Consider the following 18,422-nt stretch of genomic DNA (forward strand, 5'->3'; position numbering starts at 1 on the left):
GAAGTGGATTAGCAGGTCACAAGTGCCACAAATCGGTGGACGTGAAGCAGTTCTCAGAAACGTTACTTATTCAACTCATTACTAGTTCTGTGATTCATGGAAAAGCGACCTTTTCAAGCATGCTTCCATTTGCACAGTAAACGTTTTGATTTTCGGAAAGGTTTGAAGAAGACACATCGATTTTTTATCACTTTCTGTTAAGGAATTACTCATTTGATCGGCCTTTTTGATTCTGAATGCACATTTTGCAGAGTTCACAGTGCATTTATGGAAGTTGTAAGGAGCACTACTCATGTTACGTTTAAACATATTGCTATTCCGAACACAACTGTATGCGAGGGCGCAGCAGTGACCGAATGTAGAGAGACAGAAAATGGGAGAACTAACAGGAACCATTACCAACCGCGTATTCTCTGTCCGTCCAATCACATAGAAGCAAGGCTCGCCTAATTTGGAGTTGGTCATACAAAGAGACAAACTGGAGAGCTCCACTGAGAGAAAGAGAATGGGCGGAATGAGAAGGAAAGACAGGAGAAGAAAGGAGATGGAAACATGTCAAACCAAGAACGGGGAGAATTATGAGTATGGATGAGTAATAGGAAGGAAAGTGTGCCCAAGAGACAAGCGTTAGACAGGATTCTAGTAAGCATTCAGAGATTACAAAGAGCTCCTGGTAGACATTGTCACTGGAATACAGTATCGTACGTTCTCGGCTCTCACCATAGTCGGGCACGTATCCGTTTCCTCTTTTGAGGACCAGGTGGATGCGGTGGCCTCCTCTGCGGATCTGCTCCACCGCCTGACTGTGAGTCATCCCCGCCGTGCTGTCGCCATTGATCTCCACGAGCTGGTCGCTCACCTGCACGGAGATCCAAACCATCTGAATAAACTACCATTCACCGTCACGTTCGCACCTGTGGGCAATTCGGACTCTCTCTTGGATATGATATCATCGACACTGCTTTAAACATCGATTGAGCAATTTTCTCTATCAGGTTTGAGCAACTATCGCCGCCATCGGGTGCAAATGTGTCGAGTGAGGTACCCCCGCATCTCCCGACTAAAAGCTATGCTCTCAAGATAACAGATGGAAATGGGCAGTGTCAGACACAGCTACAATGAGAGAGATTTTGGAAGATGACCAGATCATCTTCATCATCATCATCGCCAGCTCTGTAAATCACTTGGCTGTATGACGTTGCTTTTTGTTTAAGACATCATTGAAATCCTTCTCGGCCTGTTCGTTGACCCCTTCCGTGAGATTATCAACGAAAGAAGTGTAAAAAAAATACATGACAATGTTTTAGAATTAAAAATCTGTAAAGTCCACACAGAAAAAATATGTTAAGCGCTGGTCAATAACAGTGCCTGTTCACAGCCCAGATGTGCCTCCGCCATGTCGCGATTCTAGTTTGTGACTGGTCTGCCGCATTTAACCCTTTCATGCGCAGTGGTCACTACAGTGACTATATCAATTAATCTAAATTTTAAAAAATATTTTAACCCTTTCATGCATTAATTATGATTTGATGTAATTATTTAAAATATAAATATATTTTTTAGATTGCAAAAGTAACTTTTAAAGAGCTGTCCACTGTAGTGACCATGAAAGGGTTCAATGGAATGAAAAGTAAGAATTGCTCATTACGGAAGTTAGCTGTGACAACTCCCACAGCGGCACAGCCCTAGCTCTCATAGGTATGCTGACCTGCGCTCATCTGTGAAATTACCAACATGGGGTGCCTCCTCACAGAGATACGCCACACGCAGTGGCAGCGCCGGATTTAAGGCAATCATGAAAATAGAGCCCTAAATGTTTAGAAGTGATATACATCTGAACTGTACTTAGTGATTCTTTTGTGAAAGTGAGAACTTCTTCTTGGGTTCTGATTCATGTGAAGGGCTACCAGTTTGAGACACACTTCTGAAATAACAATAAATTCAATTTACCTTCAATGAGAACAATAATTATCAACAATGATTTAGGAAGGTAGGACACAGATTAACATGCAACACTTTCTTTTAATTTCTATAGATCTCTAAAAGCATTTTCATTTTCAAACGCTCACTTCTGCACCATTCCTAGAAAATCATAACGTCCCATCAATGGGCCGCTATTTTTAGAACAGGACTACAGGCGGCTCATGTGGTCCTTGGGGTCAGCCATGTCGGTGACCCCTGCCATTGAGGGAGCCTGCGTACACACTCTGAGAATCAAGTAGTCACCTGCATCTTGTGGCTGCGTGAGGCGGGTCCTCCCGCCATCAGTCCCAGGACGTAGAGGCCCATGTTGTACTCGCTGCCTCCGCGGAGGCTGAAGCCGAATCCCGAGGGGCCGCGATCCAAGTTGACGCTGTAGTACCTGGAATCATGTTTGGGACGCGACCTCTGACCCTTCCTGCTTTTGTGTCCGAGGTCATACTCAGCGGGTTCTGAAAGGTTTGTTGAGTCTGGAAAAGATGATATTACCGATGTCAGAGCAATTCTTTTTAACTTTGTGTAAATTAGTGTGCCATGTCATGACAGATCGTTATCATGCAGTGGGAAATTGTCCAATTCAATTTAAGGGTCTGAAAATTATTTATTTATGGCAAATAAACGTTGCTCATCCATCTATGCCAGTGACCTACACTGCAAAGAAGGACAAAATACTAGACCTTTTTTGTTATTTGAATCATTTTTAATTTGCTGCAAATGTGTGCGTTTGTGTGTCAGGGGCGGAGCCAGAACGTAGCTAATGGGCGGGCCTGGAAAAATCAGGGTGGGCCCGAATATTTTTCGCACTCAGCACAATCCCCCTCTCCCGACACATAGTGTATTCAAATAAAATGACAAACTGAATAATATGAAGTTCAGATCTTCCTGAGAATTTACAAAAAATTTAAAAGTACTGTATATATTTTTCAATGAATCTCACTGGGTGGGCAGTCTGTCCATCTGGGTGGGCCTGTGCACACCCAGGCCCACTTCGTGGAGTTCTGTGAATTTTTTAAATATGTGTAAAATATGTGTGTCTGACCAATAATGGTTGGGAAACCCTGCTTTGGAGTGAAGCGCCACGAGGTGGCGACTGTGGCGTTTGGCTTACAGGTGCTGGGCCGGGGGACAACGGTGAGGCGTAGTGTGTTTCCTGCCCGTCGAAGGATCTGTGCCAGCTCACGGTGAGGCAGCGTCACCACCGAGCGTCCTTCGACTCCCTCCAGTCGATCCCCAGGCCGTATCTGACCGCTTTTGGCTGCCGGGCTGCCTCGGCGCACTGTCACAAAACGATGAGGCAGGAGAGATGCGGCTGTACAGGCAAGAAAGAAAGGAGTTGAAATTAGTTTGGAAGTTTTGTTTCTTGACATGATCAACCTTGGCAGAACTGGCCTTGGCCTTCATGGGACAAATTTTGATTGTGTGGACCCTTTTTTTCTGCAATGATATTATTGATAATTCATACAAAATGACACAATTTTAATTAATGAAATTGATTTTGGGTGAAGGGAAATTATGAACGTGTTTCTCTACTATAGTGGACCCCCACATACTTGTAGTTCAGCACTCATGGATTTTTTTTGTTTTGAGGCGTTTTTTTGCAAGGGGCCAAATAAATAAATAAATTAATTAATTAAAAAAATAATAAAATATATAAATATATATATATATATATATATATATATATATACATATATATCAGATTTTATCCTTGTATGAGCATTTGAGTTAGTTATCTGCTCTACCGAAAAAACAAAAAAAATATGATGATTGATTAAACATGCAACTTTTCTGTGGATGGTTTGAGGGCATGTTTACATTATGAATGACTCATCTTTTTTCCACACTTCCTCCACTGTCTCCCATCTTGTGTTTCGGAGCATTTGTCAAGACATCTCTCCATCAACTGCACTGCCTCATTCCTCAGGCACAAACTACCACAGGACACAAACTATCCTGTGATATTTTACTACCCTGAATCTGTCAGCGGCAGACTTGTAATGTTTTCTGGTTTACTCGTTACTCTTTAAGCGCATTGGTTATTATCACGCTCCATTACGGAGGGTTACTCCAACCTGCAGCGCCTGCACGAGTAAGCCACTGCAGTCCATGTTGGCAACAACAAATGGATTTTCCTTTGTGTGAGATTATGCGCTCCCTCCTCTCCTCCTGTGCTGCTGATGGAGGCGTATTCATCACTATACCATGAACGTGAACTCAATTTGTCCTATTGCATGTGCCATTCCCTACATTCCAGATGAATTCACCCGTGTAGGAACGTGATGAGATACTTAGGCGATCATTAGCCTATTCATTTGTGTTGATTTAATAGTCCACCCCCCCACACGCCAATTAGCTTGTTATTCTAACTTTTGTCTGTCATGTCCTTAGTACAAAAGTACCTTGATGTATTTCCAAATAGCTCATTGTTGTAGGTTTCTTGTCTTCATAGACAGGAATATTGTGTTTTTGCGATTTTTAATTACAGTAAACCACCGTCCATCGTGGATTATCGGCCCCTGTAGTCTGTGAATTTTTTTGGGGGTGGGAGTACATGTTTATAACTTAATTCTTTTATCCTATGCTCTGAATCACTGATTCAGTAGTTGTGAAAATCTTCTTCGTTTCTGTTTTCATGACTGCCTTATACTGCACCCTGCTAGCCAAATTGCACATATCGGAAGGACTAGCAATAAATTAACCATGACACACAAAGCTGTTGAGTTTGTTACATTCTAATTTATTATGCTAGTACTAAATGTTTTATAAAGGAACTATAGAGTGCTATATTTCCACATTCAACATTTTTTTCTTCATGTTATAATTAGTTTGTTGTTTTCGTAACCAATTAAAATCTTTCCCATTCATTTCAATGAGGAAATCTGACTTGAGATATGGGTGTTTTAGGTTAGAAGCACTGTCATGGAACAAATTAAACTCACATATCAAGGCACCACTGTAGATCATTCAAACACTAAAAAGAAAAATGCATGGACATTAGTAGCACTGCTCGCACAAGTCCAAAGATTCTCATGATAACACGTTGCTCACGATAAGATGGCAAGAGCTGGCCCCTCTCAGGCGTCCCTGTTTAACCTACACAGCAGCATCAACTATTCATCCAGATGAGGCACGACTTCCTCATACAATGGATAAAAATAGACAATTGTAAGGCTTCTCCACAAATCTAAATTGCCTTCACTTTGTGTCATAGCTGTGGGAAAAATACTGAGACCCCCCCCCTCAAACTCCCCCCCCAAAAAGCACTAGACCTTTATTTGTATTTTGACCATTGACCATTTTTTGACCATTAATTTCTGCAAATAAGCACTCTAAATGATAATTGTAGAGTGGCGCTAATGAATAAACACACATATATTGCAAATCAACATTGAAATCAATTGAAATTGCAAGAATCCATTCTAGCCTCCCCCCCAAAAAAAATAAAAAACAAGATTTTTTTTTTATAAGGAAAACAGTACTCTGTAACATTGTCATTTACAAAAACATACAGCAATAACCCAAATTAATAGGAGGAGAAGAATCAGTTTGTCCCTCTTTATAAAATCATTGCTGCTCTATTGTGCGTGACTTGACCACCAGGTGGCAGTATAACACAGCCATGCAGAAAACGAATAAGAGGTCCACTCAACTACTGTAAGTGACTTAGTAGTGTACAGTTATATTGGCCGTTCTTTACTGAGGATAAAAAATATATGCGTGTGACTAAGAGTAGTTAAATTGTCTGTCTACGTGCGTCGATGAACATTTTGTTCTCAAATATGCATTGTTGTTAGTGTTATAACACTGCTGCATAGATGCTAATGGTTAGCCTGTCTGTGACTTTTTACATTATGTTTTGACATTAAGGTAGCAGCCTTAAGTTATGGGGTTGTTTTAAATACACAAGATGTAATTCTGTTTGTTTTATGTTTAGTTTTAGAGTTGCAAATAAACCACTGTGTTTGGGAATGAAGACATTATGTTGTCAGTAGTTTTTAAATACAACTGTTGTTTTACTCAAACAACTGTATCCGCAAAATCAGCGAAACTGATCATTTTGTACTGGCCTGTACTTTCTTAATTCAGAGGCCACGAGACACATGTTCATTCTAGGCCTATAATCTGGGTGGCCCAGGCAGAAATGGCAATCAGGTCAAAGCAGATGCCAGGGCAGCTTTGAAATAGTCTTCTTATTGCGTATAATACAACAGCGGAACATCAAACTCTGCCAAAGAATGCATTCCAAACCAATGCACAAGCCCCGCTCACATGCACGCTCTGTGACTCATTCCACACACCGAGACAAATGTGCTGAGCCAAACACACACACACACACACACACATGGCACACACTCTCACACACACACACACACACACATATGCACGCACACACCAGCGGCACAAATCCAAATGGGCTCCTTCCTATCAAATTGTCTTTCCCTCCGGCATTCCATGTTGTCCTGTCCAGATTAATCCCGCCGGAGCCAGCACGGTGACAACGCGCCGCACTGAAGAGAACTACAACCGAGCAGCATCAGCACCAGCACCAACACAGCCCTCCACCTTCCGCCATCATGCAAAAGCCACTCTACGCAACCCAGATCAGCTGGTGCAGCTTGCTCATGCTTAGCACACGTCTGAGAGGACAAATCGCTGTTGATCCTGAGCAAGCAGCATCTGTCATATCTGTTAAACGAATTCATTTTACAGCCCTGAGTGCCCTGTCCAGAAGTGAAAGCCTGTATTACATTTTAGTTTAGGACAAACACAGCTCTGGGGGAAATTTTAAAACATAATAAGAAATTAAAATAAATCAAGAGAGCAAAACACACTGGACCTCCTTTGGTATTTTGAATAGTTTTCGTTTTCTGCAAATGGGTGCTCTCAATGGCGATATTTGTTTTGGAATAAAACACTAGTCTTAGAATCAGAGAAAGTGACAATTCAACAGTGATCTCTGAACTTTTTTCCAGAGCTCGCATCCTTTCTCTTCCTTGCTAAAAGACTGAAATAACACAGCTTAATTTAGATCCCGTACGTCACGGCCGTGAGCATGCGGATGCAACTTCCACATGGCACACAGTCAACACGTCTGGCTGAGCAAACTTCGGACTCCGCGTTTCAAAGCTTCCAGCTGATGCACACAACTCAATAAAAAGGACAAAAGACTGCAGCAAACCAGCACCTGCGATTCGAAAACAAGAAAGGAGAAGCAAACAAAGCAAATCATTACGTTTGGATTCCTTCACAGTCCTCAAAGCGGACTGTAGTCTCTCCAGCATGGCTCTAGGGAGAGTAGAGGTTTCAAACATAAAGAAACAAAACTCCTCAGTTCCGTGTCATGCTGTTCTCCAGGATGCTGATGTTCACATTCAAGCAGGAGCTCAAACGCAGGCTGTCCCCTCTGTGCCACAGGAGCATTTCTCTTAAGCAGTCAGCCAACGACGGGGAGAGCAGGAGGCGGGTGGGAGGCAGAGGGAGGGAGGCAGGCTGAGTTTTAATCTTTTGAAAAACCAGACTGGACATTTTTACTGCAGAGTAAAGGGGTGGCGAGGGAGACGTAGAGGGAGAGAGGGAGAGAGGGAAAGAGAGAGAGAGAAAGAGAGAGAGGGAGAGGGAGAGAGAGAGAGAAAGAGAGAGAGAGGGGGAGAGAGGGACAGAGAGAGAGGACGAGAGAGAGAGAGAGAGAGAAAGAGAGAGAGAGAGAGACAGGGAGAGACAGAGAGAGAGAGAGAGAGAGGGAGAGGGAGAAAGTTAGAGGGAGAGAGGGAGAGAGAGAAGGAGAGATAAAGAGAAAGAGTTAGAGGGGGAGAGGGAGAGAGAGAGGGAGAGAGGGAGAGAGAGAGAGAGAGAGAGACAGGGAGAGACAGAGATGGACAGAGAGAGAGAGAGAGAGAGAGAGAGAGGGAGAGGGAGAAAGAGTTAGAGGGAGAGAGAGAGGGAGAGATAAAGAGAAAGCGTTAGAGGGGGAGAGGGAGAGAGAGAGAGACAAAAAGAGAAAGAGGGAGAGAGAGAGTAAGAGAGAAGGAGAGAGGGACAGAGAGAGGGGAAGAGAGAAAGAGACAGGGAGAGACAGTGAGGGACAGCGAGAGAGAGCGAGAGAGAGTGCGAGAGAGGGAGCGAGAGAGAGAGAGAACAAGTGAGCAAGAATGAGGCGGCTGCAGGAGGGAAAGTCATGTTGAGCGACGGGGACTTCATTCTGTGACATGACAGGAGAGAAATGAGAGAGAGCACACAATGAAGACGGAGCGGAGGTGGGGACAGGTGCAGCCGTAACATCAATCTGGCCATGAAAAGATGTTTTAAACCTGCGTGTTGGCTTGGGCCGTAAAGCAAATTGAAGTGCATCACGGCGGAACAGAGGACAGCCAATAGAAGACAAAGGATGCTCTGACGGGGCCATACATCACAGGGATGCGCTTTACACTAAACAATCAAGGCAGCAGGAGACCCCTCCCACATGGGACATGAACTGCCTTGTCAGGTGGGTGCGTACATAAACGCTGGTGTCATACTGTCATAAGAAGGTCATTTTGTGTTCCACCCCCTAGACGCATAAAGTTGCGTGCTTTGAGCTTAGGAGCTCATTGGTAGCCACACCGGGTGAGCGGAATTTTGTTTCAAATTCAAAGAGCCAGAAGTTGAAGACTGACACATTTCAAACACTTGCCTTCACGTCACACATTTTGCCACAAGCATTCTTGTTCCCAATCGGTTCTGTTCGATTGATTGAATAGCAAGTACGGCACACTGTCAGTCACGCAGTTGCATTGAGCGAAAGCAATTAAAAGAAGACCTTATATTTTGTCTGTAGATATGAATTACGGTGCAGAGTAATGATTGATTCTTTCTGTATTATCGATTACCATTGCACCAGTAGCATTGTCCACCCCCCCATAATTGTCTGTTCCCCATCCTCCAGGCCATGGCCTGCTAGCAAACACATACTTTAGATGGACAAACAAACAAACCCAAATACAAAGCTTTATAGATTGTTTTCACTTTTTTTTTTTTTGTTGCCTAGTTTAGCCTTGGTGAAGGTCTTTGATGAACTTGATTGCCTTCTAGTTAGATTTGATCATGATAACATTGCTGAAACAACCAAACGTTTTGGTGGCTCAAGACTTTTGTATAGTACTAGATGTATAGAAAATGTTCAATTGGGTTTAAAAATGTGATATGTTTTGTGTTCAACTGTCTAAAGTGTTTAAAAATGTCCACAATATATTCTATATCCTTTTAATTTTCTGCATTAACACTTAAAAAAAATAGAAGTTGTTTAGCTGTCAACTACTATTCTACTGCGTTTGACTTATTTTTAAGTTTTTGCCGTGGTATCGTTTCAGTAATTGGTATCAAGGTAATATAACGCTGTCTGGGCAAAAACAAATTTGGTAAATTTCTTTTTTTTTCCCCCCACAAATCTATACTATTGATCAGTGTTTGTGCTGTTTTTTTTTAATTATTTACCAATCTAAAGTGTTGAAAATGGCTTGATGACAAAAATGCACACAACTGATATGCAAGTGTAGTATCAAAGTCAAAATGTTCATATCAATATGGCCATGTGTGTTAACTCGAGTGACTGTTCACAAAGGACCATGCCGACTAACAGAAAACTTCAAACGAGGGAATGTAAATCTAAAAAGAGTTGCCATGCAAAAACATACCCAATTCACAAAAGTTTTGAGATTTTGGGCTGAAATTTCAGGGCTGACCTCATTCAGTGGCAGCTGTTTTCAAAGCAGAATTTCTCATATTACCAAACAATTCATAGCATTTTGACAGATTTTTCCAGACCCACAGAATACTCCTTTCTTTGACAAAATAAACACTGAACCTATCAAGAGAAAGAGGAAACTCCCTTCTTTCATCAGAAAGAAAAAGGTTGTTTCTTGTTTTTTTCCATTCTCACAAATCCCTTGTTCACCATGGCAGTGACATTTTAGACCACCCCGCAAATTCACACTAGACGAAATCCATGAAGCAGCGACCAAATATTTATTGTATTATTTAAAGCTTCACTCATGCACTGCATTACCAACAACTATGCATTTGAGGTACAGGTGTTATTTTTGTCCACTTGGGGTCACCATCCACACATTCTAATCTACACTGTAGCAGTAGTTGTTACTGCCAATTTGTGTGGGTCTTTAAAAGGCAGGCCTGGGGCCTCTTCAGACTCTCGTTTTTTGCCTCCTTTCCTTTCGTATGAGAGTGAGATGACCTGGAAGTACTTGGAGGATAGGATTGTTCAAATTCTACTAATGTTTAGGGAAGGTGCCTGGATGCAACCTTTAAGCCATCTTTAGCAAAGGTTACTCCTGGCCAACCTTTACGAATGGATGTTACCCACAACTCTTTATGGCAGCAATATTTTAAAACTGCAGGACACCGACGTAGTTGACAGACTACACGCAAAGACGTTCGAGTTTCAAACCAAGCAAGCCACTTGAACATTTATCACCAAGGGGACGTTACTAACCTTTGGTGTTCTCCAAATCCTGAGAGGCAATGACAAAGCCGAAACCCTCCCCTGGTTTTCGCTTCAGCTCCACATCGAACCCTTTCAGGAGTCGGACCCTCTCCTCTTCTCGCATTTCCAGGCCCGAATCAGGTTCCGCCACTCTGCCGACATCATCCTCCAGACCTGTACCGATCCAATCTTTGGGCTCCATGGTCAGGGTGACCGGAATGGACTCCAAGAAGCTAGTGCTCTGGATCAGCGAGGAACCGGTCGGGGCCGCGGATGGCGGGGTGCTGAATGACGTACGGGGTACGGGTAAGGCATCAGTGAGGATGGCCGCGTTGTCCGAGACACCGGGTGGCGGAGGGGGGCGGAGGAGTGGAGGGGGGAGTCTCTGAATGGAGCTGGAGGAGATGGTGGATTGATAGATGCCTGATGACGACAATGAAAGAGACCAAAAAATAGTCAGAAATAAGCAACCACTGAACATCGACTTTAAAGCAAACGTTAAGTGTTTTTACCTCCTCTGTACACCAACAGTGTGACTTCTCCCTGTTTAGTGTGCTCCTGAAGAACTGTTTGTACCTGTGGAATCAAAAGTATGTACAGTATGCAGGTATGGCAAATGGACTCACACTCTGTTCTCATTCACTGACAGCTCTTTTCAAAGCGTAGTTCCACATATTCACAGCCATTTTAGTCAGTGCAATTTCTGGAGAAACTATATGTATGTAAATCTGAAAAAACTGAAGCTGACCTGAAATGATTTGAAATTAACAGAGGAATGACACAGAAACATCTTTATTTGGGGCTTTCATTTTGAACGTTTGGGAATTTTGGAAATGTGAATACCTCACGTTGGCTTGAATTAGTGGAAAAGTTAGGAGTTGGAATTATTTGAATTGGTCAAGAAATGTGCAAGGGGGAGGGAATAATGTGAATATCACTCATCACTTAATTTGGAATTTTATTATATTTTGAAAATATTGGGAATTGTGGGAATAGGAATAGTTCCCAAGTTCACTTGAAATGAGCTCAATGTGTTGAAATTTAATCTGTGAAAGAATGTGGAAGGAGAAAGGAATAATGTAGATTTCATATGTCCAGTATGTAACTTTGTATGTATTTCATAAGAGAATTTAATTGTGGAAATTTTTACATTTTACACAAAGTTGAAATATTTCCCAAGGTGATTTGAATGAGCTAAACATTTTGAATAAGGAATAGGAAAGACGTGGAACTTTTTTGTTGAGTGTATCTGCGAATGAATTTTGGGGTGAAAAATGCGAATCAATGGGAAATCTTGAAACATCAAAAAGTAATACCGTGGATGGTGAGAATTTTCCAATGATAAGATTTCACTGCCTTCATCATTCAATCAAAGCAGTTGTTGCTTCAACGTAGTCAAGTGTTCCCTACCTGAGCAAGGCTGAGACTCTGCACGTCAGCCCCATTTATTTTGACAATAGTATCCCCTGGCTGCAGAGTGTTGCACTGCTTCCTGTCCCAGACTCTCCTGACGACTGTCATACCGCCCTCCCACCCGCCGGCCATCATGCTGAAACCCAGGCCTCTGTCCGCGTCAGTCTGCGCCAACGGCACAGGCACCAACTCGCCTCCGCCGAACCCGCCCCCCGCACACGCCATCTTCCTGGGACTGGCCGCCGGGCTGCAGTTGCCATGGAAACCGTTAAAGCCGCCGTGGCGGGGGCTCTCTGGCGTCAGAGGAGGTCGGAGGTGAGAGGGCTGTGGCCTGAAGAGGCGGGCATGAGCGCTACGGGGGCCACCGGGGGATGACGAGGGCCTCTTGGGCGACAGAGGCAGCGGCAGGCGGGACACGGGCAACGTGCAAGTGGATAGGTCGCTCTCCGATGACTTGATGGATGTGCCGTAACGTAAAGGATGCTGGGGCATTGACAGCGAGTTGTTGTTGTGATTACGAATCATTGATGCCCTGACAAGAAAAAAGAAAGAAAAAGTGATCCGTAAATGAATTTTTATTTTTACATTCGCTGCCTAATCGTTGCTGTAAAATGTGTTGAAGCACAAATTGAATCATGTTGCATCATTATTAAAGATAACCCTCATCAACTCGCGGTTTGCTGGCGAAAATGCCACAGCGTGTGGCGTACGGTTGGACCAATAAGTCTGAGAGAAGCTCTACAAACACATTTCATCGGCAAGAATGTGATTATAAATGTTCTCTTTTAAGGTACATCTCCGAGTGCTACTCAAAGATTCGTCTGCATAAGCTTGTCAGAACTATGAAACCATGAAAGCAAAGCCCATCAGGAAAAATCACTGTGAAATGTAAACCTAACCAACACACAACACTGAGATAATATAAGCTGAACGGTCAATGCAAGCGGGGAAGTTCATTCTTTGCGAGGCTATCCATACTCCACACAGGGATCCTAACTTAAAACACGCACTGATAACAGTATTTTGACTGAAACTTGAACAGACGTTGTCAGTAACAGTGGCAATGTCCTCACGTGAAGTTTGTTTGTTTGGCTGGAATAATTTAACTGCGGAATACAGCTTTTGATGTATTCATGATTGTGCCCATATATGCAGAGTTGAAGGAACAGACCATCAGATTTTTTAGCTTTGGGCACCCAAAGGGTTTGCAGTGGCACTGCTACTTTTTTTTGGAATACTTGAGCCGCTTTTTCGTGGAATACTTAATGCTAACCAGACACATCCAAACTCTTATTTACAGTAGGCCCCACAAAAGTTGAGTTTGATACCCGTGGTGTAAAATTGTTGCTTCAATTCAGTGCTTACTGTGAGCAACCGAGCATGAATTTTTAACTAACATACACATGCTAGATGTATGGTGTTGGCGCTTTATGACCCTCTTCGTTTTAAGTGCTTTGCTACCATCTTGCCATAGCCATACATAATTACAAATACGTTTTAGGGAGGGGTGTTTATTATTCACAGTTTTTTTGCTATTCCTATCGCCACCGCTGTGTGCACCCTACATCCTGTAATTGGGTGTCTCTTACCTGTGTGAACCGATAGCAGAGACAACTTCACTGTCACTCTGGCTGGCTAGCGTCGGGTCAAGCGACTGCAGTCGAGCTAAAGTTCTCAGAGAACGAGGCGGGCGTGTGAGGGGCGGTGAGGCGGCGTTGCTCAAACTGGAGCGTCTGAGTGACGACTGTCTGCTGGCAAAAGAAGTGGCGTTTCCGTTGGCATCAAGAATCACGCCGGGCTCCACGTAATCACCGTGGAGCCCGTTCAAATGGCGGCTCTGGGGAGTAGGCGTCGGGCGGCGAGGTAGATGGTGAAAAGGCTCAGGCTGCGAGGTGGTGGGGAGTAGGACGGGGTCGTCGCTGTCCAGCAAGCGCTCTTTGGGGCACCCGTCAGGGTTGTATAGCATGGGGTATCCTCTTCTGATGGCGATATCCACACCGTGGCCCACTGGGACTGACTTGAGCATCTCCACCACCTTTTTGTGAGACACTCCCAACACGCAAATGTCATTGACGTACACCAGAATGTCCGCTGCCAAAGCAAGCACACACATTAAAAATGACTTGATGATGACAAGACGATGCTTTTACAATATTTTTCTTGGTAGCACTCAACCCAACCATACTATGATTTTTCATGAGAAAATAGCACTAATTTCTTACATATATAAAAATAAAAAGTATATAATACAGGAACTTGTGAAAAAAAAACCCATTTGAAAACATCAGGTTACTTATAAACCAAATCAGAACAAAACAATTATATAAATATCAATACAACATGAAAATAAACCACCTGCTTACACATTTAGATGTTCAAAAAGGGGGAAGAGGATGTAGGAAGTTCTCTGTTCCTACCCCCTCTTTATTTCACTTTTAAAATATCAACCATATTTAGGAATATTCAAATCTATCTATAAATAAAATGAAATAATACTACGTACAGTATTCCAATTTGCAATACATCTTGTTACAATACCACATTAATATCACTATCTGGTTATCTATAATATTTTATTAACTTAATATTTCGTTGCTGTCCTGTGGAAAACACTTACGTCCAATTTTGGAAAAACATTTATCTTTCATGTTAATGCGATGTCTGTAGCGCGGAAACACCATTCACGTAAAAATAAGAAAATTGAAAAAAGTGAACATAAGTGTTTTTCACAGGACAGAGACAATATATTTATGTATAATATACAGATAGTTTAAGCCTTTATTTTCCCAGAACAGTGGATTGTTCGTATTGTGTTTGTAGTTTGGTCATCTTAACCTGTAACAACCGTCATGGTTGTGGGATGGAGGACCCAAATACAGGGAGGCAGGAGAAGCAGGGCGCACTGAAGAAAGGATTTATTAACAAAAATCCAAAACTCAAAGTAGCAAAGAAACACTAGAGAACCAAAACACAACGCCAGTAGAAACAAAGAACATGACATAGACAGACAGCCACAATGATCCGACAAGGACAGAACAAAAACTAGGAACTTAAATACAAGCATACTGACGAAGACAACGAGAAACACCTGGACGAGACACGCAAGGTAGGAGGGAGCCGATTGGCTAACACAAGGGGGTGGAGTGCAGACAGGTGGACACAATCATTGACGAGACAGACAAATGCTGAAAATACAAAACTAAAAAGTACTGATGTCATTTTTACACGCAAACCTATTATATAAGTGCCAATGTTAAGCTCATCCCAGTGTCCCTTTAATACTTTAGATAGGACTGGTTTGTGTGGTGAAGAAATACAACATTATGGACTGTTGTCATGGCCCTTTATTTTTTTTGCAGTATAAACAGTGGTTGTAGTGCAGTCTTGTAAGCTTTTCCCCAGAACTCTGAATAGTAATTTAAATATGGCCCCCGTAGAGAACAGTAGAGGAAGTGAATGGATTCGGATTGAGTGCATATTATGCTTTTGCCAGGACAGACATGCTTCTTGATTGGGTATGTTGTACAGTATGTGAGGTTTCCAGCAGATTTTGTCATCAATTTATTTCATTGACTCTTTCTATATGTACACCCTCTATTAGTACCTTTATCTGGTTGCTAATAAATTAATATTACATTTTATTAAATGAATTAAATACACTGTAAAGAACTAAACAATTTTTGTCAAACATTTTGCTTTAATTAAATGGACATTGTGCTACTCCTTTTTGTGTGCGCACTTTGGCTACCTGGAGGCAGTACAAAACAGACATACATATATACTACACATGGGGACAAGTTAGACAACTGCCACATACTGCAGATGCTTTTCATTAGTCCATTAATGGCGTTTCCCTGTTTGTGTTAACATCAGCATTAAGAAAGCAGACTAGTGGAGTTAAAGGCATTTAATCTACAGTGTGTGGTTGTCTTAATATAAAAGTGTCATGTTTTATGTCAACTTTGACAGTGAACTTCAACTGGAATGGATTGGCAATAAATATCTTAAAGTCTCTTTTTCGAAAAAAAAAATCACTAATTCTATCTACTCAAGTGATGCTTTTTGTGAAGTGAGTTGAGTTCATTCCGTCATTCAGCGTTCGCATCCCGAGCGCTTACTCACAAGTCACAGCAAACACAAAACCAAACCAAACCAAACCAAACCAAACCAAACAAAAACACTCAACTGACGGCCTGATCTAAAAAACTCCTGAATCCGGTCACGCGTATCTCACGGCACAACTGTACGGTACTCGTTTTGTGGAGGTGCAGATCTCACGGCTGTGTCAAGGCACTCTCTGACCTCTCTAAGATTTATGAGAGGTCTTTTTGTTGGTTCACCAGTGGAAAGAATCCTGATAGTGTATAATTGGCAAAACGTTAATAAATCCTATTCAACATACTGCAGGTTTTTCAGGTTTCACAGTGACTTAATTGTCCCAAAATGTTACATTTATATACATTTTTTTAAACATTTTTCCCTTGACTCCAGATTCCAGAAGAAGGAAAATGACTTTGCAGATGTCTCGTTGAGCTCAAGTGCTCCTGTTGAAAAGCGTCGCTACTAAATAGGCCGCCGCCTTTTGATATTTTGTGTGAGTGTGGACAATCCAAGCGACTAATCCTCAAACACAGCCTATTAACTGATATCGGCTCGATCAGTCCCTGCAGGCTGTCTGCACTCTGCTTCCCTTCAGTGTTGATAGCAACTTGTTCAGACATTTCTGTGCCAGCGTGTTTACAGACATCGGTGAGTGGCAAATTGCATATGTGCGAGATATGATCGCCAGATTAGAATGTGGTATCCAGGGGGATTAACGACTGATTACGATACACTTGCTGCTGGAGATCAGCAATTTTCAGTATAATCCCAAAGAGTTTGGACAGAGAAGGGAAGAGAGAAAATGTTTACAGTTCTTTACATTATTTCAGGTCCTTACAGTGCACAGCCTGCTGTCATAGAAACATGCTATGACATGTTCTTTAAAATGTTAGTGTGCCATGAGAAGCTCATCAGGGGTGTCATGGAAAATTATCCAATTTCACTCAATTGGTTTAAAATGTAACAGTGGTGCCTTAAATGTAACAGTGGTGCCTTAAGATAGGAGTGATCTGACTTGCAAGTTCTTTTTGTTTTGTTTTTTTAAATCTGAGCTGTTCTCCGGCTGACATTTTGTTTTGACTTGTGTTGTTTACCTCGCAGTGCAATTGGAGGTATTATAAAGTTAAGAGTGAGGTGTGCGGTGGTTTCGGCGAAGTGGGATGGGCATAGTACTTCTATGATACAGTACGTACTATACTGAAGCAGAAGGAGTGCATACGTATTTTTAAGCTTTGAAACCCTGTCCACGAAATGCTAGAGAAGCTGCTGAAGATGTGGAAAGTGTAGCAAAAAAGCAAAAAACAACAGTGAAGAAGATAACTTCAGTTTAAGTGAAGTAAATTAAAATGTAAAAATTGAGGAAAAAACATGTATTTACATTCTGTTGTATTGTGTTGTTACTAGGCGTTTTTTGTATACTTCAATACGCTACAGTGCCATTTTGTTATTAAAAACGTGACAAAAAATTGTTGGTGTTTTGGGGGGAGCTGCAAAGGATTACTGGAATTTGCGTTCTTTTTAATGAGGAAAGTTGGTTTGAGAGTTGAGCAGAGTTGAGCAGAGCTGGGCATTCGTCTATAGTTTAGTCAGTCGCCCGGTCGGTCCGAGTCAGCCAAGCGGCATCGAGAACGGACTTTACCGGTACCACATCACACGCAGGTGCCCCTTTCCTGACAGGCAGCCAAACAAATAAAAAATAAAAAATTAAACAGTGTTGTATACCTTTCGGTCCCACAGTTGCAATGACACGTGCCCCATATTGCTTTTATTTCACCGATCACCACGCTTTGTGTGTCTGTTGTTTGTATTAGAATTTTTCTTTATTTGGTGGCATGTCTGCTTGTGCGGCACCTGCGTGTGACGTGAAAATTATGTTCTCTACGCCGATTGGCTGGCCGGAAATACCGCCCAGAAGTTATATACTGATAGCCCAGCTCCGGAGTTGAGTGCTTTAGCATAGTCACGGAACTAGAGGTGGGTAGAATAGCCAATAATTGTTCCTTTTGATTATAAAGACTCAAGTAAAAGCAGAGGTGGGCATTCTGTCAGACTGATGGAATGGTCCGTCAGTACGTCACTGTCAGACACCCGTTTTGCTGACGATTGAGGATAGACAGGAAACTAAAAAAAGGATGGACTAACGGAAGTGAGTTTTCATCCGTCACTGTAATCATCACTAACTGGGTCAAGTACTGACAGACCTCTCAGTCCATCACAGACGGACGCCCGTTTTGCCGACGACTGACAGAAAACACGCCCCGCTTGTCTCGTTTGTTTGTTCACAGGGCATTTCTTAGAGAGGACTGCAATGACTATATATGTGTGAGTGAGTGCTCCTGTTTTCAATAGGATCTCTGCAGGGGCTGTGAGTGGCTAAGGAGAAGGAACCAGAAGACGTCACTTCCCTACACAGTAAATTTCGTAAAGTATATTTTACTCAAAAAAGACTATT

At 42.4% G+C, this 18,422-nt stretch overlaps 1 protein-coding gene across 6 annotated transcripts in view; it reads right to left on the minus strand.

Annotated features, from left to right (window-relative positions):
• magixb (MAGI family member, X-linked b) overlaps positions 1 to 18,422 on the minus strand; it is a 68,339-nt gene that overhangs the window by 7,181 nt on the left and 42,736 nt on the right. For 4 of the 6 annotated variants that reach the window (XM_086031724.1, XM_086031709.1, XM_086031717.1 and 1 more), the window contains exons 9-15: positions 13,459 to 13,960; positions 11,867 to 12,401; positions 10,969 to 11,032; positions 10,466 to 10,879; positions 3,089 to 3,289; positions 2,227 to 2,450; positions 721 to 859 (exon numbers count right to left, since the gene is read on the minus strand). In XM_086031724.1, the coding sequence (XP_085887850.1) occupies positions 721 to 859; positions 2,227 to 2,450; positions 3,089 to 3,289; positions 10,466 to 10,879; positions 10,969 to 11,032; positions 11,867 to 12,401; positions 13,459 to 13,960 (2,079 nt within the window). Of the gene's footprint in view, positions 1 to 387; positions 492 to 720; positions 860 to 2,226; positions 2,451 to 3,088; positions 3,290 to 10,465; positions 10,880 to 10,968; positions 11,033 to 11,866; positions 12,402 to 13,458; positions 13,961 to 18,422 lie in introns of all 6 variants that reach the window. The other 2 variants (XM_086031739.1, XM_086031750.1) reach the window with 2 other exon arrangements.

Source organism: Filicampus tigris, chromosome 1 (genome assembly GCF_054856515.1).
Source record: "Filicampus tigris isolate MCC_2025a chromosome 1, RoL_Ftig_1.0, whole genome shotgun sequence".
NCBI classification, from domain to species: domain Eukaryota; kingdom Metazoa; phylum Chordata; class Actinopteri; order Syngnathiformes; family Syngnathidae; genus Filicampus; species Filicampus tigris.